Source organism: Corapipo altera, unplaced genomic scaffold, assembly GCF_003945725.1.
Source record: "Corapipo altera isolate COAL_440 unplaced genomic scaffold, ASM394572v1 113, whole genome shotgun sequence".
Taxonomy (NCBI): domain Eukaryota; kingdom Metazoa; phylum Chordata; class Aves; order Passeriformes; family Pipridae; genus Corapipo; species Corapipo altera.
Genome location: NW_020884895.1, coordinates 2,428,232 through 2,452,153, shown reverse-complemented (window position 1 = coordinate 2,452,153; position 23,922 = coordinate 2,428,232). Strand labels below are relative to the sequence as shown.

At 52.6% G+C, this 23,922-nt stretch overlaps 2 protein-coding genes and 2 non-coding genes across 4 annotated transcripts; 3 read left to right on the top strand and 1 right to left on the bottom strand.

Moving 5' to 3' along the window:
* The first annotated feature begins 3,868 nt into the window (after window positions 1-3,868).
* Window positions 3,869-11,717, top strand: NCL (nucleolin). Its single transcript, XM_027647355.1, has 15 exons — window positions 3,869-3,973; window positions 4,608-4,715; window positions 5,281-5,584; window positions 5,826-5,975; window positions 6,380-6,562; window positions 6,771-6,854; window positions 7,105-7,240; window positions 7,574-7,710; window positions 8,176-8,302; window positions 8,529-8,662; window positions 9,018-9,153; window positions 9,265-9,416; window positions 9,918-10,044; window positions 10,490-10,710; window positions 10,969-11,717. Exons 1-15 carry the CDS (start codon window positions 3,956-3,958, stop codon window positions 11,043-11,045), a joined length of 2,094 nt encoding a protein of 697 aa, XP_027503156.1. The 5' UTR covers window positions 3,869-3,955; the 3' UTR covers window positions 11,046-11,717.
* Window positions 6,955-7,024, top strand: LOC113949331. Its single transcript, XR_003528424.1, has one exon. It is a non-coding gene; the product is annotated as a small nucleolar RNA SNORD82 (small nucleolar RNA).
* On the top strand, window positions 9,534-9,610 carry LOC113949332. The gene has a single exon (XR_003528425.1). It is a non-coding gene; the product is annotated as a small nucleolar RNA SNORD20 (small nucleolar RNA).
* Window positions 11,718-15,520: 3,803 nt separating the features above from the next.
* On the bottom strand, window positions 15,521-21,549 carry B3GNT7 (UDP-GlcNAc:betaGal beta-1,3-N-acetylglucosaminyltransferase 7). The gene is made up of 2 exons (XM_027647638.1): window positions 21,460-21,549; window positions 15,521-16,990 (listed from the first exon to the last, which is right to left on the bottom strand). The coding sequence occupies exons 1-2, from the start codon at window positions 21,468-21,470 to the stop codon at window positions 15,790-15,792; spliced, it is 1,212 nt and encodes a 403-aa protein (XP_027503439.1). The 5' UTR covers window positions 21,471-21,549; the 3' UTR covers window positions 15,521-15,789.
* Between the last annotated feature and the right edge of the window lie 2,373 nt (window positions 21,550-23,922).

Here is a 23,922-nt window from a genome sequence, read left to right as displayed (position 1 = left end):
CGTTCTCTGCCAGGCACTGTCATTCCTGCAGCCTAATGTGTCCCACGCTGCCCATTTCAAGGCACAGGACATGTGCTGGTCTGCGGTCACTCAAATTAAATGCCATTCGTCACAGCAAGCCCTGCGCCAACTTCATACTCATCAGCCTCGAGGGCTCTCCTCTTGGCATGGACAGGGGGATAATGAAGAAGAGACTTAATTAGAGTACCACACAAACCCATCTCATTTGATGACCTGCATTAATCAGGGCCTCGGGATAGTTTTCTCCACCTGACAGGTATTTGAAGTGAGCTGTGCGGTTGGGAAGAGAGAGAACAAGCCCTGAGTGTCTGGTCCTGCTGAGTTACCATCCGTCATCTGTGGTACCTGCTGGCATGGGAGCAGCACAATGGGGTGAGGTGGGCACTGGTGACAGGGGAAGAGGTTTTGCCAGTGGGACGTGGGGATGCTCAAGAGGTTTTAAGCAGCACCTAGACCTGGGATGGGTAAATTTGCTTATTTGGTGGTATTTTTGCTGCCATCTTTGCCATGCCTTATCCACATTCAGCTACTGCTCAGACCACACAGCCACTGAGCTTCCCTTGCCAGGGAAGCAAGTTGGGGATGGGGAACTTGGACACATTCAGTGACTTTTTTAGCTCGTTTTCCCCCTCTCTGAGCACCCGCGGGGTGTTTGCATGGAGATTCCTGTTAGTCTTCCGGCAGCAATTGCCTTCACCAGCCACTTTTCCCTCTCCTGACTGCACTTGGCTACTGCTTATATCTGACAGGTATCGAACGCGGGGCGCGTCTCAGGCTCTTCTCCACATCCCCAGATCTCCTGGGAGTGATACAGTAGGCAGGACGGGATGTCCGGCTCAGCTGCGCCCACAGAGGCTGTTTCAGGGGCCGGGCTCCCTGTTTCAGCCCCGCGGGCTCCCACCCGGGACAGGCGCTGCAGCCTTTTGTCACCATCTAGTGGGAACACGCAGCCGCGACCAGGCACTGGTTGAACAGGACGTTTGGGGACACTCACTCCCCTCACCTGTGGTTCCTGCGGGGATCCCCCCGAGCTGGTCACCCATTTTTCATGGCTTTTGGGGAGGCCGTTTTGCCTCGCAGCCCAGCTTCCCCTCAGCCCTGGGCAGCAGCAGCTGGGTAAGGTGTCTCCAGTGCTGCCAGGCTCGGGAGAAGCATAGGGGATGAGTCTCTGCTGTGCCAGAAACTGCAAATCCATGGCAAAGCCCTCCTGGGGTCTCCACTAAACCAGTTAAATTCCCTTTAACTGTGGAATTAGATCAACGCTCCCAAGCTGCAGACATGCTGCAACAAGAGACAGCCATAAAAGGACCTAAAGTATATTTACTGCACAAATAGAGCTGTTAAACCTGCTCTTTTGGCCAAATTACCCTTCACTGATGCTGCTCTGCAGACCTCCCTTGGTTCTGAAATTTCTAGCAGTGCCTGCAGAGGAGCGGGGCTGTGCTGTGCCACTGGGTCAGCCTTGCAATGTGGTGTGTTCCCAAAACAAGGCTGGCCTTGCTCCCCTCCAGCATCCTCCTGCCCCCTGCTAGGGCTGCCTGGAGGTCCTGACCACAGGTAGGATAGAGGCCCAGCCTAAGTGTTGGAATCTGCAATGCCCTGGCTACCTTCCTCCCTGCAGCATCCCAGGCCCTTTATGGCCACAACAGCAGCTGGCAGGGTCAGGCCATATCCAGACCTGTTCAGTGGTGCATGGATTAACACAACACTGTAGGCAGAGTTGGTTCTCACTCCTCTGCATGGGGGTGCTGTGCTCCTTTCCCTGAACATTGGGTCCTGCTGCACCCTCAGAGATGCCAGTGCCAAGGACAACCTTCCAGCACGCTGCTGGGAAAAGAGCTGGAGCACAGGTCATACAGAGATGTCCCTTGCCAGGGCTGGGAACTGAGACTGGCCAGCTTCCAGCCCAGCTCTCTGCTGATCCCACCACTGGCACCGTGTTATAAGACACATGCAGTGTCCCAGCAGCCAAAACTGCCCCTGGCTGGAGCAACAGTTGTCCCTTTCTCATGGCAAACCACCCCTCCCACAGCATGGGGAGGAGCCAGGGCCAGCCCCAGCACTGGCAGCAGAGCTGTACAGGCAATCATAGTAGCGGATTTTGTTGCACTACATGGATGGCAAGGAAAGTGCAATCAGCTCTTGCTTCACACAGATAAAAATGCCCTCCAGGTCTCTCTGTCCTCTGTCTCCATCACTCTGCAATCTCTCGGGCCACCCTGGGTCTGTGTCTCTTCTTCCCCCAGCCACTTGGGGACAGCTCCTGCAGCACACAGTGGGACAGGAGCCAGGCGTGGCTATTTCATGTGCAGAGTCCAGCTGCCCTACACAAAGGGTTTTCCCAGCTGGGATCCCATCTGCCTGCATATGTGACCAGGGCTGGGACATGGTCAGTCTCCCCTCTGTTTCAGCTCCCTCTCTCCTTGTACTAGCTGATGGTGGCAGGCTCTCCACAGGTTGGCTTGCTCCTGGAGAGGCTGGCTGATCCCATCACCTCTTTGTGAGCAGGTGCCTTCAGCTATAGCTCTGCCTGCCTGGAAACTGCCTCTCCTTGCCCAGCAGAGTAGAAAGAGGCACTAGGACAGCCTAGGAGCCAGTAATATTGGCTCATCCACAGTGTGTCCTTTGCTTTCAGGTGGCACTGAGCAACCCAGCGGTATCCCCTCAAGGCCATCGGGGCCATGGAGGTCTGCATTCTTTGATAATCTGCATTTTTTTTTCTTTAGGTCTCACTAGGATTTTGTGTTCCCCAAGTCAGGGGCTTCTCTCAAGCAGGCCCTGGAAGGGCACATGCCCGAGTCAGGAGACCTCAGGAGCTGGCTGGACACCCAGTCTGAAGTGGGAGGGGATGTAAGGCAGTGGGGAATCCCCATCAAAGGAGGACACTCCAGTCCAGGGGGAACACAGGCAGGGGTAACGCAGCACTCAGCCCTGCCAGCACACCAGCAAGTTAAACAGGAGCACCGGGGGTCATTCCTATACTGACTTTACAACCACCGAGGTAAAACTCCATGGGACGAAACCTGGTATCTTCTTCAATGACTGAATTCAAAAGCATTCATCGGGCAAGCATGGGCTTATTTTTTTCTCCAGCTTTGTGCCTTTTCTCCCTGACGGGAGAGGTGGAGGGTGGCAGCTGCAGGGTGCTCCTGTGCCAGCTGCAACCCCAGCAGCTGTACACTGACCAGGTCCTGCGGATTCTTCTTCCTGAGGGCCGGCAGAGGATGCCCGCGGGGAGCGGAGCGGGGCTGGCAGATGCAGCGCTGGGAGACCCCAGCCCCAAAGAATAAGGCGAAAGTGTGCTCGGGCAGGGTTCCAGTGTCCCCGGGCGCCGCGCTGCCGCAGGGCGAGCTGTGGAGGGCGGGGATTCCCGGGGGATTCCCGGGGGGTTCGGGACCCCCGGTACCCCGGCCCTGCCGCACCACGTGGCTGCGCCCGCCACGTGCTCTCCCGCGAGCGCGGCCACGCCCCCCCTGCCGGGGCCCCACCACCCAATCAGCGCGCAGGCGCCGCGCTGCCTCCCCCCCATTGGCCGGCGTTCATTTCCCCCTGGCGGGCGGTGCGTCCCCCGCCCGCGCCCCCCGCCGCGCAGTACCGGGGCTGTAACGCGCCCTCCCGTTGGCCGATGGCAGAGCGCCGGCCATTGGCGGAGGGGCTCGAGGGGCGGAGAGCGAGGATTGGCCGGGCGACGCGGCGCTCGCGGCGATTGGCCCGTGTGGGGGCGGCGGGGGCGGGGCCTGGCGCGGGGCGAGCAAAGGGGGCGGAAGGGGCGCGCTCTCGCTCTTTCGTGTCAGTGCCCGGCCCGGCCGCCCGCGCGTCCCCGCCGCTCCCGCCGCGCCACCGGCACCGCTCCCGCCGCGCCGCCGGCACCGCCCGCCCCGCGCCCTGCACAGCCCCGGCCGCCGCCCCTGCGCCGCCAGGCACCGCCGCCATCATGGTGAAGATCGCCAAGGTGAGGGCGCGCCGCCGGGGCGCAGCCGGCCGGGCGGGGGAGCGGGGTGGCCGCCGTCGTGGCGTGGCCGGTGGGGATGGGGATGAGATGGGGAAGCAGAGAGGGAGCCGGGCCGCCTTCCCGCCGCTGTTCGCTCGGGCCGCGCGGCGGGTCCGGGCCTGCTCGGCCTCGCCGTGAAGATGGCGGCGAGGGGAGGGGCCGCGGCCCCGAAGGGAGCGGCTTCGAGCCCCCCCCCCCGTCCCGCTCCGCTCCGAGCGGCGGTCGCCAGCGGGGCGCGGGCTGGAGGGGAGGGTCGGTGTTGGGGGGGCGTGTGTGTGAGGGACGGGGGGAGCGCCGCGTGTAAGGGCGCGCGGCACCGGGGGGCGGGGCTACGTCACCGCGCGGCCACGTGGGGCGCGGGAACTGCGCGCACGTGGGAGCGGCCCCCGGACCCCCCGCAACACCGGGAGGGCCCCGCACACCGGCCGTGGGAGAACACCCCGGACCGCCCCCCCCCCCCCCCGTTATCCCGCGGCGGCCCCTTGAGCGCCGCGGGGCCGGGCGGGGCGGCCACGTGGTTGGTTCAATTGTCCGCCGGAGCGCGGGCGGCCAAGGTGTGCACAGAGCTAAACGTGCTGCCCGCGCTCTCTTTCAGACCCCGAAGAACCAGATCAAACAGAAGAAAATGGCTCCTCCTCCGAAAAAGTTCGAGGAGAGCGAGGAGGAAGAGTCCTCTGACCTAGACGAAAGCAGCGGAGAAGAGGTGATGGATCTATAGATAAAAGTCGGAAGGATGCACGTGTTACAAAAGTGTCATGGGGCCTGTGGGTTACACTGTGGCAAAATGAACATTAATAAACAATCGGTGTCCGTCAGTTAACTGTGACTAAAAAATAAAGTGAATTTTATAAGGCAAAAGCAATAGGGAGGAAAACTAGCTTAGAAATGTAGCAAAGTCTGTACTTCCAAACTTTGGAAGGACTGCTGGGGTCTCAAAGCTGTCCTAAAGGTGATGAGCAAGTGGGTAAATATTAACTCTTGTAGAGCACAAATTATGTACAAGTCTAAAAGTTTCAACCTATTACATGCTATTAGAGATCACTGGTCTTGCTTCAGGACCAGGAAATTTGGAGGGGCCTGAATGTTACATAAGCAGTTTGTTAAAAGCATGGTCTTTATTAATTCAACAGGATGGGCAATTAAGGTAACTTAACAGAAACTTTCAGAAGGTAATGCTTTAGTTTGCAGTTGCTGTATGTTTGTCTGATATTGAAGTAATTGTAGCATAAAGGGGCAGCATAAGAGTCTTACACTAACGTGTCTTTCAGATGATCCCTCAGAAGAAACCACAAAAAGTAGCTGTTACCCCAGCCAAGAAGGTTGCTACCCCTGCAAAGAAGGTTGCTACTCCTGCGAAAAAGGCAATTACACCTGCAAAGAAGGCTGTGCCTACTCCACAGCCCAAAAAGGCTGTTGCTCCATCACCTAAAAAGGCAGCTGTCTTAACCAAAGGAGCAAAAAACGGAAAGAATGCCAAGAAGCAAGAGAGCGAGGAGGAGGAGGATGACGACGAAGATGATGACGAAGATGAGGAGGATGATGATGAGGAGGATGAAGAGGAAGAAGATTCTGGTAAGTTACTTTTGAAATATGCATTGATCCTTGTATAAGTTGTGGGAGAGGTGGGCAATTGGTGAAGTCTGGAGGAGAACTTGGGCTGCAGCTGCATTACACACAGCCCGTGAAGCACCTCCTAGTTTCCTGACTCTTCTTTGCTGAACTTTGTAAAAATCTTGTGAAACAAAATACTTTTTACCCATACCACTCAGCCTTCCAGCCTTGATAATAAAGACTTGTTGTACTCTTGATGCAGATGAGGAAGAGGAACCACCAATGCCTGTGAAGCCTGCAGCCAAAAAGCCTGCAGCAGTACCAGCCAAAAAGCCTGCAGTTGTGCCAGCAAAGCAGGAATCTGAAGAGGAGGATGAAGAGGATGATGAGGAAGATGATGAAGAAGATGATGGTATGTGGGATTTAGGGAAATTTTGTCTGACTCTTAAAAAAGGGTGGGTAACTAATAAACACTTATAGGGAGCCTGGGGAGGGGAGTAACTTAATGAATTAGTGGGAATGATGCAGTGTGTGCCCATCTGGTTTTAGCTGGTGGATGTTGTCCATGTGGCTGAATGGGTGTTAGTTTATCCCTATTAGTAAAACTTCTTACTTTTGGTGAACAGGTATTATTTTTTAATGCAATAAAACTTTAGGGGGAGAGGCAGCGTTTATAAACAACTATCAAACTTCTTTCTTGAGAACAAACAAACTTAAGGAGGTGTGAGAAACACTACTTTGCTTCACTGAATTTTCTTAGTCTCAAAAGAGGCTTAATCTGAAACTGACTGAAATACTGTGCTGAACTTGTTTCAGAGTCTGAAGATGAAGCCATGGACACAGCCCCTGTTCCAGTGAAGAAAACCACTCCAGCCAAGGCCACACCAGTGAAAGCCAAGGCAGACTCTGAAGATGAGGAAGATGATGATGAGGAAGAGGATGAAGAGGATGATGAGGATGATGAAGAGGAGGATGCTGAGGAGGAAAGTGAGGATGAAAGTGAGTTTAAATGTTTTTGAGATCATAACTACTCAATAACAGGAAGGATGGCTGAACAAAAATTTCATCCCATCTTTTGGGCTGAAGAGCAGTTGTTCTATGACAAGAAGTCTTGTGTATGGCTGGTGTAAGGTTTAATACTCCTGAGTTGATTCTGTATAGGAAAAGTTCTGTATTTTTCAGTGTTGTTGTTTGTTCTCTGTCACAGAACCTGTCAAGGAAGCACCTGGAAAGAGGAAGAAAGAAATGGCCAATAAAAGTGCACCAGAGGCCAAGAAAAAGAAAACAGATGGTAAGTGGTGTGGGATCATCATACTTTTTGATGGACTGAGATTGGACTGCTGGGTGAAACAGAACTGTGAAGAGCCAGAATGCCAGGGGTGGGGTTTCCCAGCACAAATGATGATCATAAGGGACTTAATACTGACACATGATGTCACTTTTGAGAAGCAACTGATGTGCTAAAGTTGTCTGGAGTCTGGCTCCCAGTTGCTAAAAAAACTGCCTTAAAAAACTCCACTTTATTATCTTTTTATTTAAAGGGCCTGTGTCAGCTTTCTCCCTCTTTGTGGGAAATTTGGTCTGCACCAAGGAGTTTGAAGAGCTGAAGGCTGGCATCAGAGAATTCTTTGGGAAGAAGAATATTGAAGTTTTAGATGTCAGAATTGGTGCTTCCAAGTGAGTTCATCAGCAGAATTCTGCTGCTTATTTCTTCTAACTGGCAATAATTTGTTTAGAGAGGTGCAAGTGTGCTGATGCTGATTTGCCTTCAAGATGGTTTGCTTAGTAGTGTATGGAGGAGCTACAGTACTGATAAGGGTTTAATACTTTGCCTGGTGTGCAGCTATGTCAGAGTGTCTTCCTGCAGAGCTGTTTCTTAGGTGGAACAGGTAGCACTTAATTTATTACAGTCAAACTTGACCAGTGGAAACCCCTGGGTTTGGGTTTCTGTTTGTGGTCTTTGCTGCCAGAGGGAGATCAGTTGAGATATTAAGGCTGCTGTTGTTTCAGGCGGTTTGGCTATGTGGACTTCTCATCTGCTGAAGATCTGGATAAAGCTCTCCAAATGAATGGAAAGAAGTTAATGGGTTCAGAAATCAAACTGGAAAAAGCAAAGAGCAAGGAAACTATGAAAGAAAATAAGAAAGGTATGGGCAACAACTCTGCATACCTGTGTACATCAAAGAAGAGTTGTTATAATGGGGGCTTGGAGCAGGCTTGGGGTATTACTGATGCCTGCTTTTCTACTCTGTCATGGCAGATCTTTGTACTCTGGCCTCTACATAGTAAAGTTTCTCAAATGCTGACACGTAGATATGCAAGTTCAGACTGGAATATCTGCAGATGTGGTCCTAAGAAATAGTACATATTGGGATGACTTTGGAGGAAATGTGTTTCCTTTAAAGCTTTAGGACCTGTTTCCTGACCTTGATGCCCTTAAAAGAAGTTCAATGGCAGCATGGTTAAGTTTCATAATAGTTGCTTTTGCAGCTTCTGAAAATGTGAATACTTACTGCGGTTTATTTTCTGCTAGATAACTTGCTGGCAGTGGCAGTGAAGACGAGGAGGGATTTTTAGCTGGTGACCTGAAAGTAACTTTTCTCTCTTTGCAGAGAGAGATGCCAGAACACTGTTTTTGAAGAACCTGCCCTACCGTGTAACCGAGGATGAAATCAAGGAGGTGTTTGAAAATGCAGTAGAAGTCCGGATAGTACTGAACAAGGATGGAAGCAGCAGAGGGTGTGTAGCTGAGAGGACTGTTGGATGTTTGCTGTTCCTTTGACTCTTGGCATATGTGTAAGCTTGTGTGTCCTTTAGCTGCCTTAAAGGAACCTGCTGCATTAGGTATACTGAAAAAGCTACTTTTTGCAGCATTTTTTTCCCACATCCTTTCCCCTTCTCCCCATTCATGAGCTTTGTCATTTCCAGAAGGAGACATTTGCTTACATTCTTTCTTGTGCTGTAGGATGGCCTATGTTGAATTTAAAACAGAAGCTGAGGCAAACAAAGCTCTGGAGGAGAAGCAGGGCACAGAGATTGAGGGTCGTGCCGTGATCATTGACTTCACTGGTGAGAAGAGCCAGCAAGAACATCAGAAAGGTACTTTTCCAGACCGATAGCGTGCGTACAAATGACATTCAGGATTTAAGTCCACATGTTTCAGAAGTTTTCTGTGGGTATGGCAACTTTAAGCACTGCAAGAAAACTAAGATATCAGGAAGGGACCTTTTGCCCGACTCGTGCTCTGCATCCTATGAATTTTATGTCTCTACTGCATGTTTCAGACAAGGTGGGTCAGCAGATCTAGGTGACCAAAACAGGGTTGGACTTGGCTTTGTGCCTCACCTTGAGACAAGGAGAAGGCAACAACTACTCCCCTTAGACAGGGTCTGGTAGCAAGAGGAAGAGAGCTCTCCTCCAAACTTAAACTTACAGAACTGACTTTTCCCCATAGGAGGTGGAGAGAGGGAGTCAAAGACCCTAATTGTCAACAACCTCTCGTACGCCGCTACAGAAGAGACGCTCCAGGAACTGTTTAAGAAAGCTTCTTCCATCAAGCTGCCACAGAACAACCAGGGCAGGTCTAAAGGGTATGTTGTGCCTTTCTTCTGCCTCTCCCCCCTGGGCTGGCATTGTGAATGACTTGCCTCCAGATACTCCATGTTGCTCCCAGGCTGACTGAAATCTTCCTCTCCATGTAGATATGCGTTTGTAGATTTTCCCACAGCGGAGGATGCCAGGGAGGCATTGAATTCCTGTAACAACACAGAGATCGAAGGCAGAACAATCAGACTGGAGTTCAGTACACCATCATGGCAGAAAGGGAACACGAACGCACGAGGAGGATTCAGCCGTAAGTGTTGAACGCTTGATCGTGTTGAGAGGGGCAGCAGTCAGGCAAACTTGGGGCTGTTTTAAAACAAAAAACTGTGCCAGTGGAGTGAAAGATCTGCACTGTAAGTGACTGTGCTGGATATGATGACTGATTATCTGAATTGCTGATGAAACTGTTGTCAAATTCCTCTAGATAGTCAAGTGCTGATCCAGCAGTGTCTGTACAGTTAGTTGTTATCGCTGTTGATAAGATGCAGGCATCTATTTTACAAAATGGGGGAGTGGGAAGAACTTATTTTGACAGTATCAGGTTGGTGAATGGAAATCCTTTGATGTCAGTTTCTAACTACAGTCTTGGAAAAATTTTCACGAGTTTCAGGTGCCTGAGGTGTTACTTGAAAACAGCCCCGTCATCCCTGGGAGGTGTTCTAAGAGCCAGTAGCACAAGCTGGATGTGATAAGAAGCTAAAGGTTGCCTTGTTCAGGTTGAATGACCTGTGAATATATTCCTTTTCCATAGAACAAAGCAAAACGTTGTTTGTCAGAGGCCTTTCTGAGGATACCACGGAAGAGACGCTAAGAGAATCATTTGAAGGCTCTATAAGTGCAAGAATAGTCACAGACAGAGACACTGGATCGTCTAAAGGGTATGTTAAACATCCCCTGGGATCAGTTCAGGTGCTACAAAGCACCTCACACTGGATCTGTGCAGTGGAGGAGGTTGTCATGCTCACGCGGGTGATTGTGTGAAACAACTAAATTGGGTGGAAGCAGAGAATGTGCTTAGAGCTTTGGGGCCTGTTCATGGAGTGCAGCACATGCTCACTTCTCACCTCTTCTCAATGAGCTCCTTCCTGCCAACAAATCCGTGGCAGCTGATGGATTCGCACGAGAAGGATATTAACTGTTCAGTACTGGCAAACTCACAGTGGGGATCCATCGATTGTGATTAGCCACTGCTGTCCTACACGTGACACATCTGTGAGATGCAGAAGTGCCAGTATTTGTTTCTGAAGGGATTACTGTCGGGTACCTGAAGGTGGTGCTGCAGCTCACAGAGTGTGACTTTCATTCTTGTAACCCGTTCTCTAGGTTTGGATTTGTGGACTTCAGCTCTGCAGAAGATGCCAAAGCAGCTAAAGAAGCCATGGAAGACGGAGAGATAGATGGCAACAAAGTGATCCTCGATTTTGCCAAGCCAAAGGGTGACTTCCAGCGTGGCGGCGGATTTGGTGGTCGTGGCGGCAGAGGAGGCGGCCGAGGAGGAAGAGGTGGATTTGGTGGCAGAGGTGGTGGCAGAGGTGGATTTGGAGGTAAGAGGAGGCAAATGCTTCTGTTCTGAGGGGGTGTGCTCAGAAATTAACCCAAAGCCATTCTGGGGTTATGATGTGGGGCTACCACAAGAGCAATGGATTTGAATTTATTTTCTGTCCTGTGCCAGGATGGCTTTGGAAGGGCCAGTGGTATATATTACATATATCTATAAAATGTATATATGTGTACATATATATATACACACATCATATATATTGTACCTCTAACTCTGGTTTTTGCAATAATTTTTTTTTTAGGTAGAGGTGGCTTCCGAGGAGGCAGAGGAGGAGGTGGAGATCACAAGCCGCAAGGAAAAAAGATAAAGTTTGAATAAACTTCCCCTTTCCTTCCCCTTCTTCTGCTCTCCAAGACTATCTGAAAGGACTCCGGGGGTTTTTTACTCTCCTTTGATCTTGGCGGAGCCTTCGGAGGACATTCCAAGAAGCGAAGCAGTACTGTGAGCCACTTGGAAAATACTAATTTTCATTTCAAGGAAGCGAGAGCAAGCCATTTTGACTGCTTGCCTGTTCAAAGGAACTTTTTAAAAAAAAACCCACAAGTGATAGATGTGGGAATTTACCCCTTGTCTGTGAGTTGTCTTGAATTTATAATGTTTTACCATGTACAAATTTTTTTTTCCTATAAACTTCTGTAGCATTTTTGCTGTAAAAATGCAGAATGTTTTATCATTTGTGCTTCAGCACCCTGTCTTGGACAGATTAAAGGACCTAAACTGGTTCGTGTTACTTCTGTGCCACTAAATGAAGCCAGGCTGGGAGAAAGAGGCTGTCTCTAGCCTTCCCTCTCTTATGTTAAGGTCATTAGTGTCACAGCAGCAGCTTCTGTCCTGCTTTGCTTGAGCTTGTGTCAGCTCCCAGCTGTGTGTGTGTGCTGTGTTAGAGTGCTTGCAGGAAGGAGGGCAGAAGAATATGATTGCCAGGGTAAGGTCTGTGACCACAACCATGTTTTGTTTTATTTTTTTTTAACTAAAGATGCTGTGATGCTGCTTAGTAGCCAATTGCTCTTTTACATTCTTTTTAAACAAATGAGTAAATCAGATCTTGTAATAAGGCCCTGCAGCTCAATTGCTCCGTCCTACAGGCATTTCCTCTTGTGTATCATTCCAAATTGTCTCCTCTTGAGTTGTCTTAAGTATGAAGCAAATACATTGAAACGGGAGGTTGGAGTAAGTGGCTGCTTACATGCAGGCCTTCTACTATTCTTCAGGCTGGGTCAGGGTGACTGCCTGGGGATGATGGAGCTCAGTGGCAGTGGTGACCGGCCAGTTTCTCTAGCCAGTCACATGACTGCTGTCCTGCAGTGGCAGCTGTTGGGGTACAGAGTTTCTGCAAAGTGGGTGTGCAGAAAATGGGCACAGAAAGCAGGGCTTTGCCTTCCCGGGTACAGGGACCTGCAGGCTCAAATGTCAATGGCCTGTGCCTTGCTGAAAGGTCCTGCCCTGGGCTTTGGCATTCCAGCCACGTTCCAATGACCTTCATCGTCGCCTCTGGCTGCAGTTACAGACTGTTCCACCCTCCAGGCCCGTTGTACCAGCGCTGGGAACTTGCAGAGCCCTTGCAGCCCTTTTGTGGCTTCCCAACGTTGAGCCCTGGGGGAGCGGGGATTCCCTGTGACTTTAATGTTTTATGTTAACCAGTGGTGGGGGGCGGTCGGGAGGGTTACGAGTTTTGTGTGTTCTGTGTGTTTCGCGTCCTCGCCCCCCCTCCCTTGCCCGAGGCTCCCCCGGCCCTTTGGAATCGGCCATTTTGGAGCCACGCGCGCGCCCCGCCGGCAAATGGTCGGAGGGCGGGTCCGGCCGCCAGGGGGCAGCACCCGCCCGCTGTTCCCGCCGGGACTCGTCCCTCAGGACACACCGGCTCGTACACCGGGATATGGGCCCTGCGCCCACTCCAGCACCCTGGGATGCTGGCTGGAGCATTCTCTCGCACCCCAGTACCCTGCAGTGGAGTCCCACAGTGGGACATGACAGCTCGAGGTCACATTGGAGCAGGAAAGGGCAGGACCACCCACAAGTGTACCTGCCTTTTGTCCCCATGTGTGAAATTTTTGATGCAGCTCCAGTGGCAGGTGGCCCAGTCCACCATGTCCACCATGTCCTGGTCTGCTTTGCTGACCTCTCTACTCTCCATCACCATGTGGAGCAGCTGAGCTGGGAGCCAACTCTGGAAACTGAGCCCCCAGTGCCCTACAGGCTCACCTATGGCTTTCCTCCTCTTCACCCCAGCCAGGTTCAAACCTGATGTGGGTTTGTCCCTGAAGACGCAGCTCACTCTGCTCTGAGGTCACTGCTGACCCTTGGCATGCGTGCCCCACTGCCCTGTGGCCAGGGCTTGTGTCACCTTGTGGTGGAGCTTTGGTTGGGGCAGAGGGCAGTGAGGAAGGTCTTGCCGTGGGGAGGGTAGTGGGCACAGGAGGTGTCGATCTCCTTCAGCATGAGGAGAGGGTGTTCAACAAAACGGGTGAGTTTCCAACCCTTCTGAAATGACTCTTGTCATGGAGGTCAAGATGAGAAGCTCCTCACTACAAGGCACCAAGAGAATCCAAAGTTTAGCTTGGTTTGAAATGGAGGTGGCAGAGTGCATGAAAGAGAAAATACTTGCCGGCCTTGTAAACTCCATGCCAGGCTCCAGGAAACTGTGCCAAACTGGAGCAGGGCAGCTACAGTCCCCAGATGTCCAGTCCAAGCAGTAGTTTTGTCACTGTAGCCCATTGCCAGGTTTTGTTCCCAGCAGAAACCCACTAGTAATAACAGGAGCTGAGGGCTTGTAGGATTTTTTCTTCTTCTTTTAACCTTTATTTAGAAACTAGAATATTTACCAAAATCTACAAGGTTTCTCTGTACAGGTCCCACCAGGTGAAAAACAACACTGAGAGGTGTCTGCACTCAGCCCTTGCTCCCTGTACACGTTGCTACAAAGAGCAAGAGCCAACCCTGCATACAGGATAAATAAACTGCCCAAAGTACTGTACCTGACATAAATTATGGAGGTGTCAATTTGGAAAGTATTTCTGAACTCACTCCCAGTGGAAGGAGGGAGGAGAGGGGAAAGGAAAAGAGTGTTGTGTGCTGCCTAACCTATATGGGCACAAAAAATGCCCTTGGGGCTCTGCCCTGCACTACCGGCACTTGCCTCAGGGACAGGGTGAGTGCATCGTACATCAAATTTCACAGTATCACTACCAGCCAAGCCCTGGGCAGCGCTGGCTCTTGCTCTTTCTCCTCTTCAAATCTGCAGACAGGGATGTTTGCCTAGAGTGGCGTGGCTTGGTGTGAGGTGCCTTTTTTGACTGGTTTATGCCCTTTTTTAATTCACTTTCTAACCTGGGGAACATACAGACTTGGAGTAAACGAAACAGGCCCATTTCCAAAACACATTAGGAAAAAGAAAGAAGGAAAAAAAAAGGCACTGCACAGGGGGACCTTTGAGGTAGTCAAAAGTTTTTCCTTTCAATGTCTGGCACCAGAGAGGGAGAGAGTGAGTGCACATGTGCCTGCATTTCGCTGCGCATGGTCAGGGCCGGGGATGTGGCTATGCTTGTCCACCCCATGCAGGGACATCTTGAGTGTGCAGATCTTGTGCCTGGGAGCTGGTACAGCACTACCCATGCACGTGTGTGTCTTTACTTTGCTCACACCTGCAGTTGGTGGCTGGAGAACATCCATGGCCCTTTCGTGGCCATGTGTCTCTCTGTGTTGGGGGTTTCCATCACAGCAGCTGACCCAGGGCTCCCCTAAAGAGCCTGTGGCCCTTCCAGCCATAAAAAGGGCCATGTCTCATGACACAACTCCCTGTTGTGCTCCTGCTCCTCATCCTGTAGCATAAACACTGCAACAACCCTGAGAAGAGCAGATGTGGTGTGAAACACCAGCCCTCCTTTACCTTGTCCTCTTGGACCCTGCTCCATGTGCTAGGACAGGACCAGTGCTCCCCAGTCCACCCTGGAGCATCACAGTTGCTGCCAAACCAGGGCTAAGCCTGAAGCAGCCATGTATGGAGCCTTTGGGGGCTGTTGTCCCCCTCCAACCAAACCCACTAGGGCAGCCCTGCTGCAAGGAGAGGGTCTCCCCAGAGGAAACCCCCAGGATGCCCGCACCCAAGCTGAGGTCCCAGGTGTAACAAACCCCCGGGCCACTCTAGCTGAGGGTCACAAAGTTTCTCTGCCACTTCCTGGGCCACAGGCAAGGACAGTCTGCCTGGTCTCTTCTCTTTCCTTCCAGGAGGATCAAATCCCTGAGGAATTTCAGCTGGGTGCATTCCTCTGAGGGCCTGCACAGCAAGGCCACAAAGGGTCTGGGAGCCACCATCGCCTGGGACCCTCTTATAGGGACAAAGACCTTGATGCCCCAACTGCCATTCTGAAATCCTAAGGGGACCCAGGACTGCTGAGGGCCGGCCTTGGAGGAGAGCCCCTTACCCCAGCTGCATGTGGGGACACAGAGAGGATTTTGATGGGGATGAACCCAGTGTGCACAGGGTCAAGGTCACCGAAACTTTGCATGGAGGAGAAATTTGAGATAACAAATAAAATCCCTTGATTTTTGTGTCGTGGGGGGCTGATGCACTTGCGATCAGCTGAACTCCCTTGGAGCAGCTTCCCTGGATAGCCAGACCTGAACACCTCCAAAAATGTGCCACATCCCTCCCTACCTCCCCGACTCCTTCACTTATCACGCTCCTGTGAAGGAGGTACTTAAAGCAAAGCACAAACCTCTGTGCCTTCTCTCTCTCTCTCTCTCTCTTTCCATTTTGTGGTTGATTTGTCATGTTTTTTTTTTGTTTTGTTTTGTTTTGTTTTTTTGTTTTTTGTTTGTTTTTTTTTTCAGCAACCCCCAACCCAGCTGGAGATAAGTGAACCACAATACAGTACAGGAACAAACACTATCACAAACCCTGCCCGCGAGCCAAACCCTGCCCGCGAGCGCAAAGTCTCTGCCCTCCTTGCCCTGGAGGGAGATGCCCCCGAAGGACTCATGTGCCACCAGCAGAGGCTCACCCCATTCTGGGTGAGCAGATCTGGGTGAGCCCCTCCAGTCCCAGCTCTCCAGAGAGACTGAGCTAAAGGACATTGAGTTTTCTTGAGCATGTCAAGTTACTGTGGACCAAGTCCCACATTTGGAGCAACTCTGGAGGCAGCAGTTTATGAACCACCAACATACTCCGGAAAAAACATGGCTCCTTGTTCATCTTGCTGTTCTTGTTCTTCACGATGCCAAAAGTTTTGAAGCCCTCATGTCCAACAGGTGATACTTTAAGGACCTCCAAGCACATCCCTAGGAAGACGTCGTCTATGGGGTACAGCTCCAGCATCTCCGAGGTCTTGTGCAGCTTCTTGGCCAGGGGTCCATCCATGATGAAGCCGCCACCCCCTGCATAGGGTGGGTAGATGTTTTTGTTGTAGAGGGCACTGGGGATGTAGTACTTGTTCTCCTTCTTACGGATTGGCCTGGCCTTGTGGAGGACATCCCCCACAAAGAGGTCCTCTCCCTCCTTCTTGTCCTCCAGGAACTCCAGGATGTTGCTGGGACTCACAAACACATCATCATCACCTTTGAAGATGAAGCGGACATTGTCACAGTAGATGTTGAACCACTTCAGGAAATGGACCTCTTTGAGGGTGAGGTTGAAGAAGCTGTCCAGGAAATCCCACTGCAAGATGTCGCCATAGATGTGGTTCTCGTAATCCAGCAGTTTCTGGTAGTTGGCTCTCTCCTCCTCCTTGGAGGCTGTGCCCAGCAAGAACAGCGTCCTGATCCTCTTGCCCTCCACCTCCTTCTCCTGGCCCCAGGTCCTCCGGATGGCCTCGCGGCGGTCGTGCTGTGTGATGATGGACTTGACCACGATGAGCAGGTAAACGTCCCCACTGCACTTCTCCGGGTGGTTGATCAGCATGGGGAAGTATCGGCAGTGCCGATAGAGCAGGAACTGCTGGAAGTTGGGCTCCAGCCCCTTGAACCAGTCCACCTTGCTGAAGTTCTGGTTGGCTGAGCAGTTGGTAGTGGTGACATCCCAGGATTTTGTCTGCTTCTCTGTCACACTCTCCTCCTTCACAGGAGCTTTCTCCTTCTTGGTCTTCCAGAAGGTGCTGGTGATGGAGAAGGCGTTGTCTCTCTTCTGTGTTTTCAGAGGTTCTGGAGGGGGCAGGTCTTTTTGCTGCTGGCCCTGCATGAACTGGTTGGGGGCCATTCCTCGCTGCAGCACCGTCACCGTGATGACCAGCAAGAAGGAGAGACAAACTGTTTTGTAGATGGTCTTCTTCCTAAAGGCACGAGATGGGGGGTTAAGGAGAGAAATCTGCAGGCTGCGAGAGACCTGTTTGCAAAAGCACCCCCTGGAGAGGTCATGGGATACTCATAATCTGCGTCCCATCATCTTTTGATGAGCAGAAGCCTCATGGAAAGCGCTGTGGGACACCTTCACACATCCTCTTCCCACCTGCATCCCACTTGTGGGGTGGCTCTGGGGCCACACATAACTGCAGGGACAGGCTCAAGGTGTGTGGCAGGTGACTGCAGCGTCATCTGATGACCCCAGTGCAAAGAGCTGGGAAGGGTTCACGGGGAAAAAAAAATGGGCTGAGAAAGATGAAGTCAGGGTGAGAGTTTTGGCAAGGCAGCCATTTTGGAGGAAACTCCCAAGGGAAACCTCTGTTTCAGCCATCTGAAGATTGCAGTTTAGGACAAGAGCAGAAGAGAATTATCTTTTCTACAGAAGCATTAGCTCCAAGACACAGACATACTGCCCTTGGCCCTAGACTGGCAACACTGAGAAACCAGAGCTGGCAAGACCACAAGAGTCAACATGAAATTGGCATTATTATTCCTTTTCAAAATGGCACATCAGGACAAAAAAAGAAGCCAAACTTCAAGATTCAGCGGGGAAAAGACATCCCTAACCCTGTAATCACCTTGGGAACCAGCATTTCTGGGGGCACTGCTGGGCGTTTTGGCCAGCTCTTGGGTCCCACTGCTTCCTTTGTGGTGATAAGGAGCAGTGGACTCAGGGCAGAGAGGGGGACAGATTTTCCCAGCCTGCAGCAAAACAGGTGTCTGCATGTCCAGGGTGTGTAGGGGACTGGGTAGATCAAACCCAGTCCCTTGTGGGGCCATCCTGTTGCTCTCCTTCATTGCAGACCCATCTTCCAGGGAAGCTGCTGGCTCATAGGACAAACCCTGGACAGAACTCATGAGGGGATTGAGCGGGATCCTCCTGAGGTCCTTGGGACAGTGGGAAGGCTGCACTCAGAGATTACTGAAGCACAAATTCCCCCCAACCCGCTTTTCCACATAGGTAAAGGTGGGTTTCTCTTCCCACTTCTTCAGAGGAGAGGAACTGCCCTCTCTGCCCATCTGAGCTATGCTGCTCCCAAATGCTTGGCTCCCCTCCACATCTGGCACATCTGCACGAATTCTGTCCCACCAAAGCCCTGTGCAAGTGAGCCATCTCCCTATGCAAATGAGCACTGGGCATGGGGGGATGGCAGCTGACCTCCTTGTGCCCACTCCTGACAGCTTCCTAAAGGCAATACCATCTCTGTCTGCTCCAACTCACTTTCCCTGCCGCTGGGTGAAAGGGACTTTGGCAGGGGATCTGAAGGAGACAGACATGGCACTGGTCTTGTGACTCCCATGAGCCTGTCCTCTTGGTGACAGAAGCCTGTCCCAGCCTGGGTGACACCAGCTGGGGACAGCCCTCAGTCTCCCACTCCAGAGAGCCAGAAAGATCCAAAATCATCTCTGACAGGCAAATGGCACCTTCACTTTGGGATAGTCCAGAGAAGGAGCTTGGGGCTGGAAGTGAAAACATTTAACCCAAGTATTTTACCCAGATAGCCAAAAAACCAAAAAAGCCATGAAACTCTCCTCGACCTGGGGGCTTGACTGAGATCAGCACCGCCAGGAAGCTGCTGGGGCTTTGGGCCACAGGCTGCAGCAAAGCACCTGCTTGGTGGGACACCCTGTAGCCCCTCAGGCTCCCTGGGACAGGGGTCAGCATTGTCCTTGGAGTCACCCTTAAATGCAGGAACCCCAAATGGGAATCACAGGAACTGAGAGCCTTCAGGGGCTCCTGTCTCTGGCTTCTCCCTGAAGTACAAAGAACTTTTGAGCCCCACGTTGTCGTGGGAAAACTGTGATCACTAGTGTGAGAGCGAGCATGGAAATAAGTAATTACGGGTAAATGGATAGATATTCCCCATCCGGTTTTATATGTGGCCACTCATCTGAGACTGATGAGGGAGCAGTCCTGATTAGATCTCACCATTCCCTTAACCCTCTCCAGCCCTTCCCGCACAGCTTTGAGCTTGTTCTTAGAAATCCTTCAGTTCCAATACAACTTCACTCCAAGCACAGCCAAGTAATGTTTAAAATCTCTCATAAGTACCCACCACTGCCACAAAAATAACCCTGGTCACCCCTGTATAGTAACTCTATTTGCATCAATCCCACCCTGACAACCCAGCCTTACTCCCATCCCATCTCATCTCATCCCATTCTATCCCATCCTGTCCCATCCCATCCTTGCACTCCCCACCATGCCAAGGACATCAAGTGATAAAATACCCAAACTGAAGGATAGCCAAAGGTTCCCCAGAAGCCAAAGGCAGGGAATTATTGCTATAATTTTTAAAAATTTGCATAGGTAGGGCTATGACTAACTGGCATGGATGGGTCCTAGTCTTGGCAGACTCTGCCTAACAGAGAGCAGCTGCATGGATCCACTCACCCCCCTTCACCCTCCTTGGGTCCAGGCAGAAGATCAGACCTGGGGCTGAGGGGATACCTCTGGTGTTTAGTAAGAGGTGAAGAGTCAGGTGGCTTGGGTACATCCGAGTGTGTTGGTGAGGTGTTGGACAACGGCACAGAAACTTATTCCTCCTTCCTTCAGGGGACACCGTTTCCCAGCTCTCACCAGTGCAATGTACAATTCCTGCTTTATTACAAGAACCTATTTGGGATTTTTCCTACAGATCTGACTACAAACCACGGGGTACCACCAGGTCCGGTGGGAACGGAGGCCCCATGGCCACTTCTCCCCTGCAGAAATCTCATCCCTGCACTGTCAGGAAAGCAAAAGGGGTTAGGGGGACCCTGAGCAACAACTGCAGGAGATTGCCACATCAAACCGAGGATTTGGGGGGCAAAAGAGTGAGAATCATATGCACATCTTTTCTGATCTCAGGTCTTTCTCTGTGGTCTCCTCAGCTGGGAAGTACTTCAAGAGGGGAGAAACCAGGTCCTGTTTTCTGGAGATGCCAAGAACCACCACATTGGCAAAGGGCTTTGGGTTTGCTGCCATTACAGAGAAGACACCCTGCCGAGCCCCAGGACCCTGATTTGGGGCACAGCCCCCATCCAGTCCCCAGCAGCATCCCAAGGAGTTGGGGACACCCAGTGCTGCAGGGCCTGAGGGCAGCAGCCACCCGGAGGGCTCCCATCTGTGCCAACCAGAACCGACTACCCCAACTGCTGGTATGGGTGCCACTGAGAGAGCTTTGAAAGGATCCCAGACTGGTCCTTCTCTTCTTTTTGTCCATCAGGAAAACTCTAAAAGCCTCCCTGTGAGGTGGCTGCACTAGCGGGCAATTAAATGTAAATCCCAAATTAGAGGTGGGCAGTTTCCCTTTCAGGTGTTGATGATGGAGGGTAGACGATGCCCCGGAGACTGGGGCTCTCTAACCCCATCCCATCTCACTTTGGATTCACATGAAAACCTCTTTGATCCGCCAGTAGTGTCTATTTATTAGGCTGGGGTTTTTTTCTGGCCCCTCAATTAGATCCAGTCACTAGAGGCACGGCCAGTATAGAGTCTTGTCTGTTGGCAGTGCCAAGGACTGGGAGAGGGAATCTTATCTAGGGGCACATACTGGGCAGAAAGCACCCAAATGTCCCCAAAAGTAGCCTGTGCCAGCCAGGTGGAAGCACCAAGCAGAGCCCCAATTCCCAACGGTTTTCCCTAATGCCAGGGTGCCCAGAGACGTGTCGCCTCCTTATAAAAACCGTCTGGTTTAAACAGAAAGCAGTACAAACGCAGGTTTGGAAAACAGGCAAGAGCCGAAATCCCGGGTGTTTCCGACGCCGAGGGCATCTGCCCCCGGGCTAGCACTGCTCTGGGACAGGGACCCCACGGGGCAGGGCTGGTGGCCCCGCTCTCCCCGGCCCCACCGCACAAACCAGCCCTTCCCAGGGAAAGGCTGGGAAAGGCATCCCCAGGGATGGGGGGCACCAACCACCCGCCTCTGCCCGGTGCCCCTGTCCTGGCTCCCGGCGGGCCGGGATGTACCACGGGATGGAGAGAGATTTGCGTAGGCAGCGGACAGCCCAGAAAGCCTTCTCCAGGATACCGGGCCCGGGAGACCCCACCTGAGAGCCCCCGCAGAGCCCTCGCTCCTGGAATGAGGACAGACGATCAGGGGACAAAGGACAAACGCCGTCCTTAGTCGCTTCCCTCCCCACCAAAGCTGCCTTTTCCCAGCCAGCCACCCCTGGGGCGCCCCTCGAGAAGGACCCGGTGGGGAGGGGACCGGGGCGACTCTCCAGAGGGATCCGGTAGAGAAGGGACTCGCAGTCCCGCGGCTCCGGGCAGGATGCGGCGCCGGGACGGCGGTGCCGGGCGGTGGGAGCGGAGGACACTCGGCAGGACGGCGGAGCAGGGAACAGCGGGGCTCAGTCCGTGCTGGAGCGGGGCAGGAGCGGGGCTCGGGCTCCCCGCTACCCGGAGATCACTCACCACTGGAACATGCTGGGAGTGGGACGGGGCGGCCGCTCCGCTGCTGGCCGGGCTGCCCGCGGTCCGGGCGCTTCTCTGCCCTCTTCCTCCTCCTCCTCTTCTTTTTTTTTTTTTCTGCTACTTTTTCCCTTTTCCCTCCCCTTGCTCTCCGAGGTGGAGCCAAGAGGGATGGCAGAGCAGGTAGGTTAACTCTTGCCCTGCCCCTCAGTCCCCCCCCCCCCCCCCCCGGTCGCTCCAGCAGGCAGAGACCTCCCCAGTGTTGCCCGGGGAACGTGTTGAAGGGTGACTGCCCACACGTTCCCTGGGGACCCTCCCCGCTGCTGATGGGACACCCACCGGGAGCTGGGAGCTCGGGGGGGTCCCAGCCCGGCCCCGCGGGCACAGTGACCTCTTCAGGGTGCTGTAGCTCTGCCCCAGAGCCTTTAGTGCAAAGGAGCCCAGTTATGGGAATGGCATCCCAGTAGTCACCCAGAGAGGTGTTTTTGACAGCTGGGATCTTTGGAAAAGCCATGTGGGTCTTTTCTAACCAGCACCCAACATGGACCAGTCACTTTGGGATAAATCCCAAAAGGGAGCTAGGGCTTAACACCCTAGTTTCTCATAGCAGCACTGAGATCCCAGCTTTGCTTCTGTGCACAGTGTGGTTTGGGATCTCTGGGGCAATGGAGCTACGCATCTTGCCTTGGATCCCCACATCTCCTGGGACCCACCCTTCTCCCAAGACTCACATCTCACTCAGGATCCACACCTTGTCGGGGACCAACACTCTGCCCAGGACTCCCATCTCATCAAGCACCCACACTCTGTCCAGGACCCAAAAATCTCCCAGGACCCACATCTCCCCTGGGGGTGTAGGGAGTCTAGAGGAAGAGTTGCTGCAGCAGGAAGGTGCCTGTTTGGCATGCCAGGACCTCTCATGGGTCAAATTTCCAACAGCACCACAAACAGGTGAGATGTCCTTCCTGTTCCCTCAGCCCTGGTTTGGGTGCAGTTTCACCAGCATTTCTGCTACAGCCATGTCAGCATGGGACACCTCGTTGCCCATTGAGAAGCAGATTTATGATCTTCCTTTCCTCTTAAATGTAGCATTTCAGTTGAAGGTCTTTGTCAGCCATAAAAATTGGTCCCCATAATTTCTGATATCTGCCTTTTTTGTCACCTTTCCAATCCCACCAGCTGCTCATGACCACCATGAAGCTGGGATGGGAAGCCTGCAGGAAATCCTTTGCAATATTTCTTTCCCTGTTCAGCAGAGATATCTCAATATCTTTCTCAACAGTCCCTTGCATTTTTCATGGGTGATGAGGGTCATGGTCTCCTACAGCTCTCACAACCCTCAAGACGCACTGAGCTTCTCATGCGAAAAGCTCTTCTATTCCAAGGCTGGGCTTGCAGTGGAACCCACACAGCCTCCGCTAGCCAAACAACATTTGGCTCTGCACCAAGAAAACCCCAAGTCCAGCCCAGTTTGGGGAGGAAAATTGCATTGCTTTCTCCAGACCTGTTTCTTTCTCCTTATCTCAGCTTATCACTTTCCCGGATGCCCTGCAGCTCCGTGTCCTGGAGACTGTGAAAGCTCCCCAGGAAACATTGCCCAAACAGGCTGCACCAGCTCCACTGCATCCCATGACCTTATCACCACCAAGGGTCCCTACATGCCTTCCCTGATTCCTTCCTTGAATCCCAGTGCCCACAGGAAAATCTGTATTTGCAGCATTCATGACCCCAAGAAAATCATGGTCATGGGATTCACTGAGCATCAGCTTGACCAGAACAGGGTGTGAGAAGGACCCATCTCATCCCTGTAGCACAGCAATGGTAGATACACACCAGCCCATGGCTGGGAATTCACCCCACTCTGCCAAGAGGGGCTCACAGTGGAGGGGGATCCCACTGGAGAACCTCCCTTACACAAACAGGGTGTGAAAAGCAAAACCCTGAGAGATGCAGCCACCATCTCCTCCTTGACACGTGCCCTGGGACCATGATGGGTACAGGAACGGCAGCATCCACTCACGGGGAGCTGCAGTAAATCCCAAAACACATCCCTGGGCTGTGCTGCTCCAGCGTGGAAGTGGCAGTGCTGCAGGCCGAGGAGGGCTCTTGGCAGCTTGCAGCAGGGAGCTCTGCCAGCCATGCTCCCAGCTTTCCGCCTCTCCGACGGCTGCTTCCGTGCAGGAAAGTGGCAGGGCTGCAAGCACAGGATGATTCTGTGCTGCTGTGCAGGGTTTCAGCTCAAGTAATCCCCTCTGGACAGGGAGACCCCCTCCTGCCTTCTCAGGTGTGGGAAAGATGCACGTCCCTCTTCATGAGAGCACTGCAGGCCTGGGGTGTGACAGCTGCACAAAGCTTTACCTCTGATGCTCATTAAAGACTCAAAACCTGTCAGGTCTGGGGCTACTGATGCCAGAGATAAACACTGTCCTGGGCACCCCTGGCACCACCACCTCCTGTTTCAAGGAC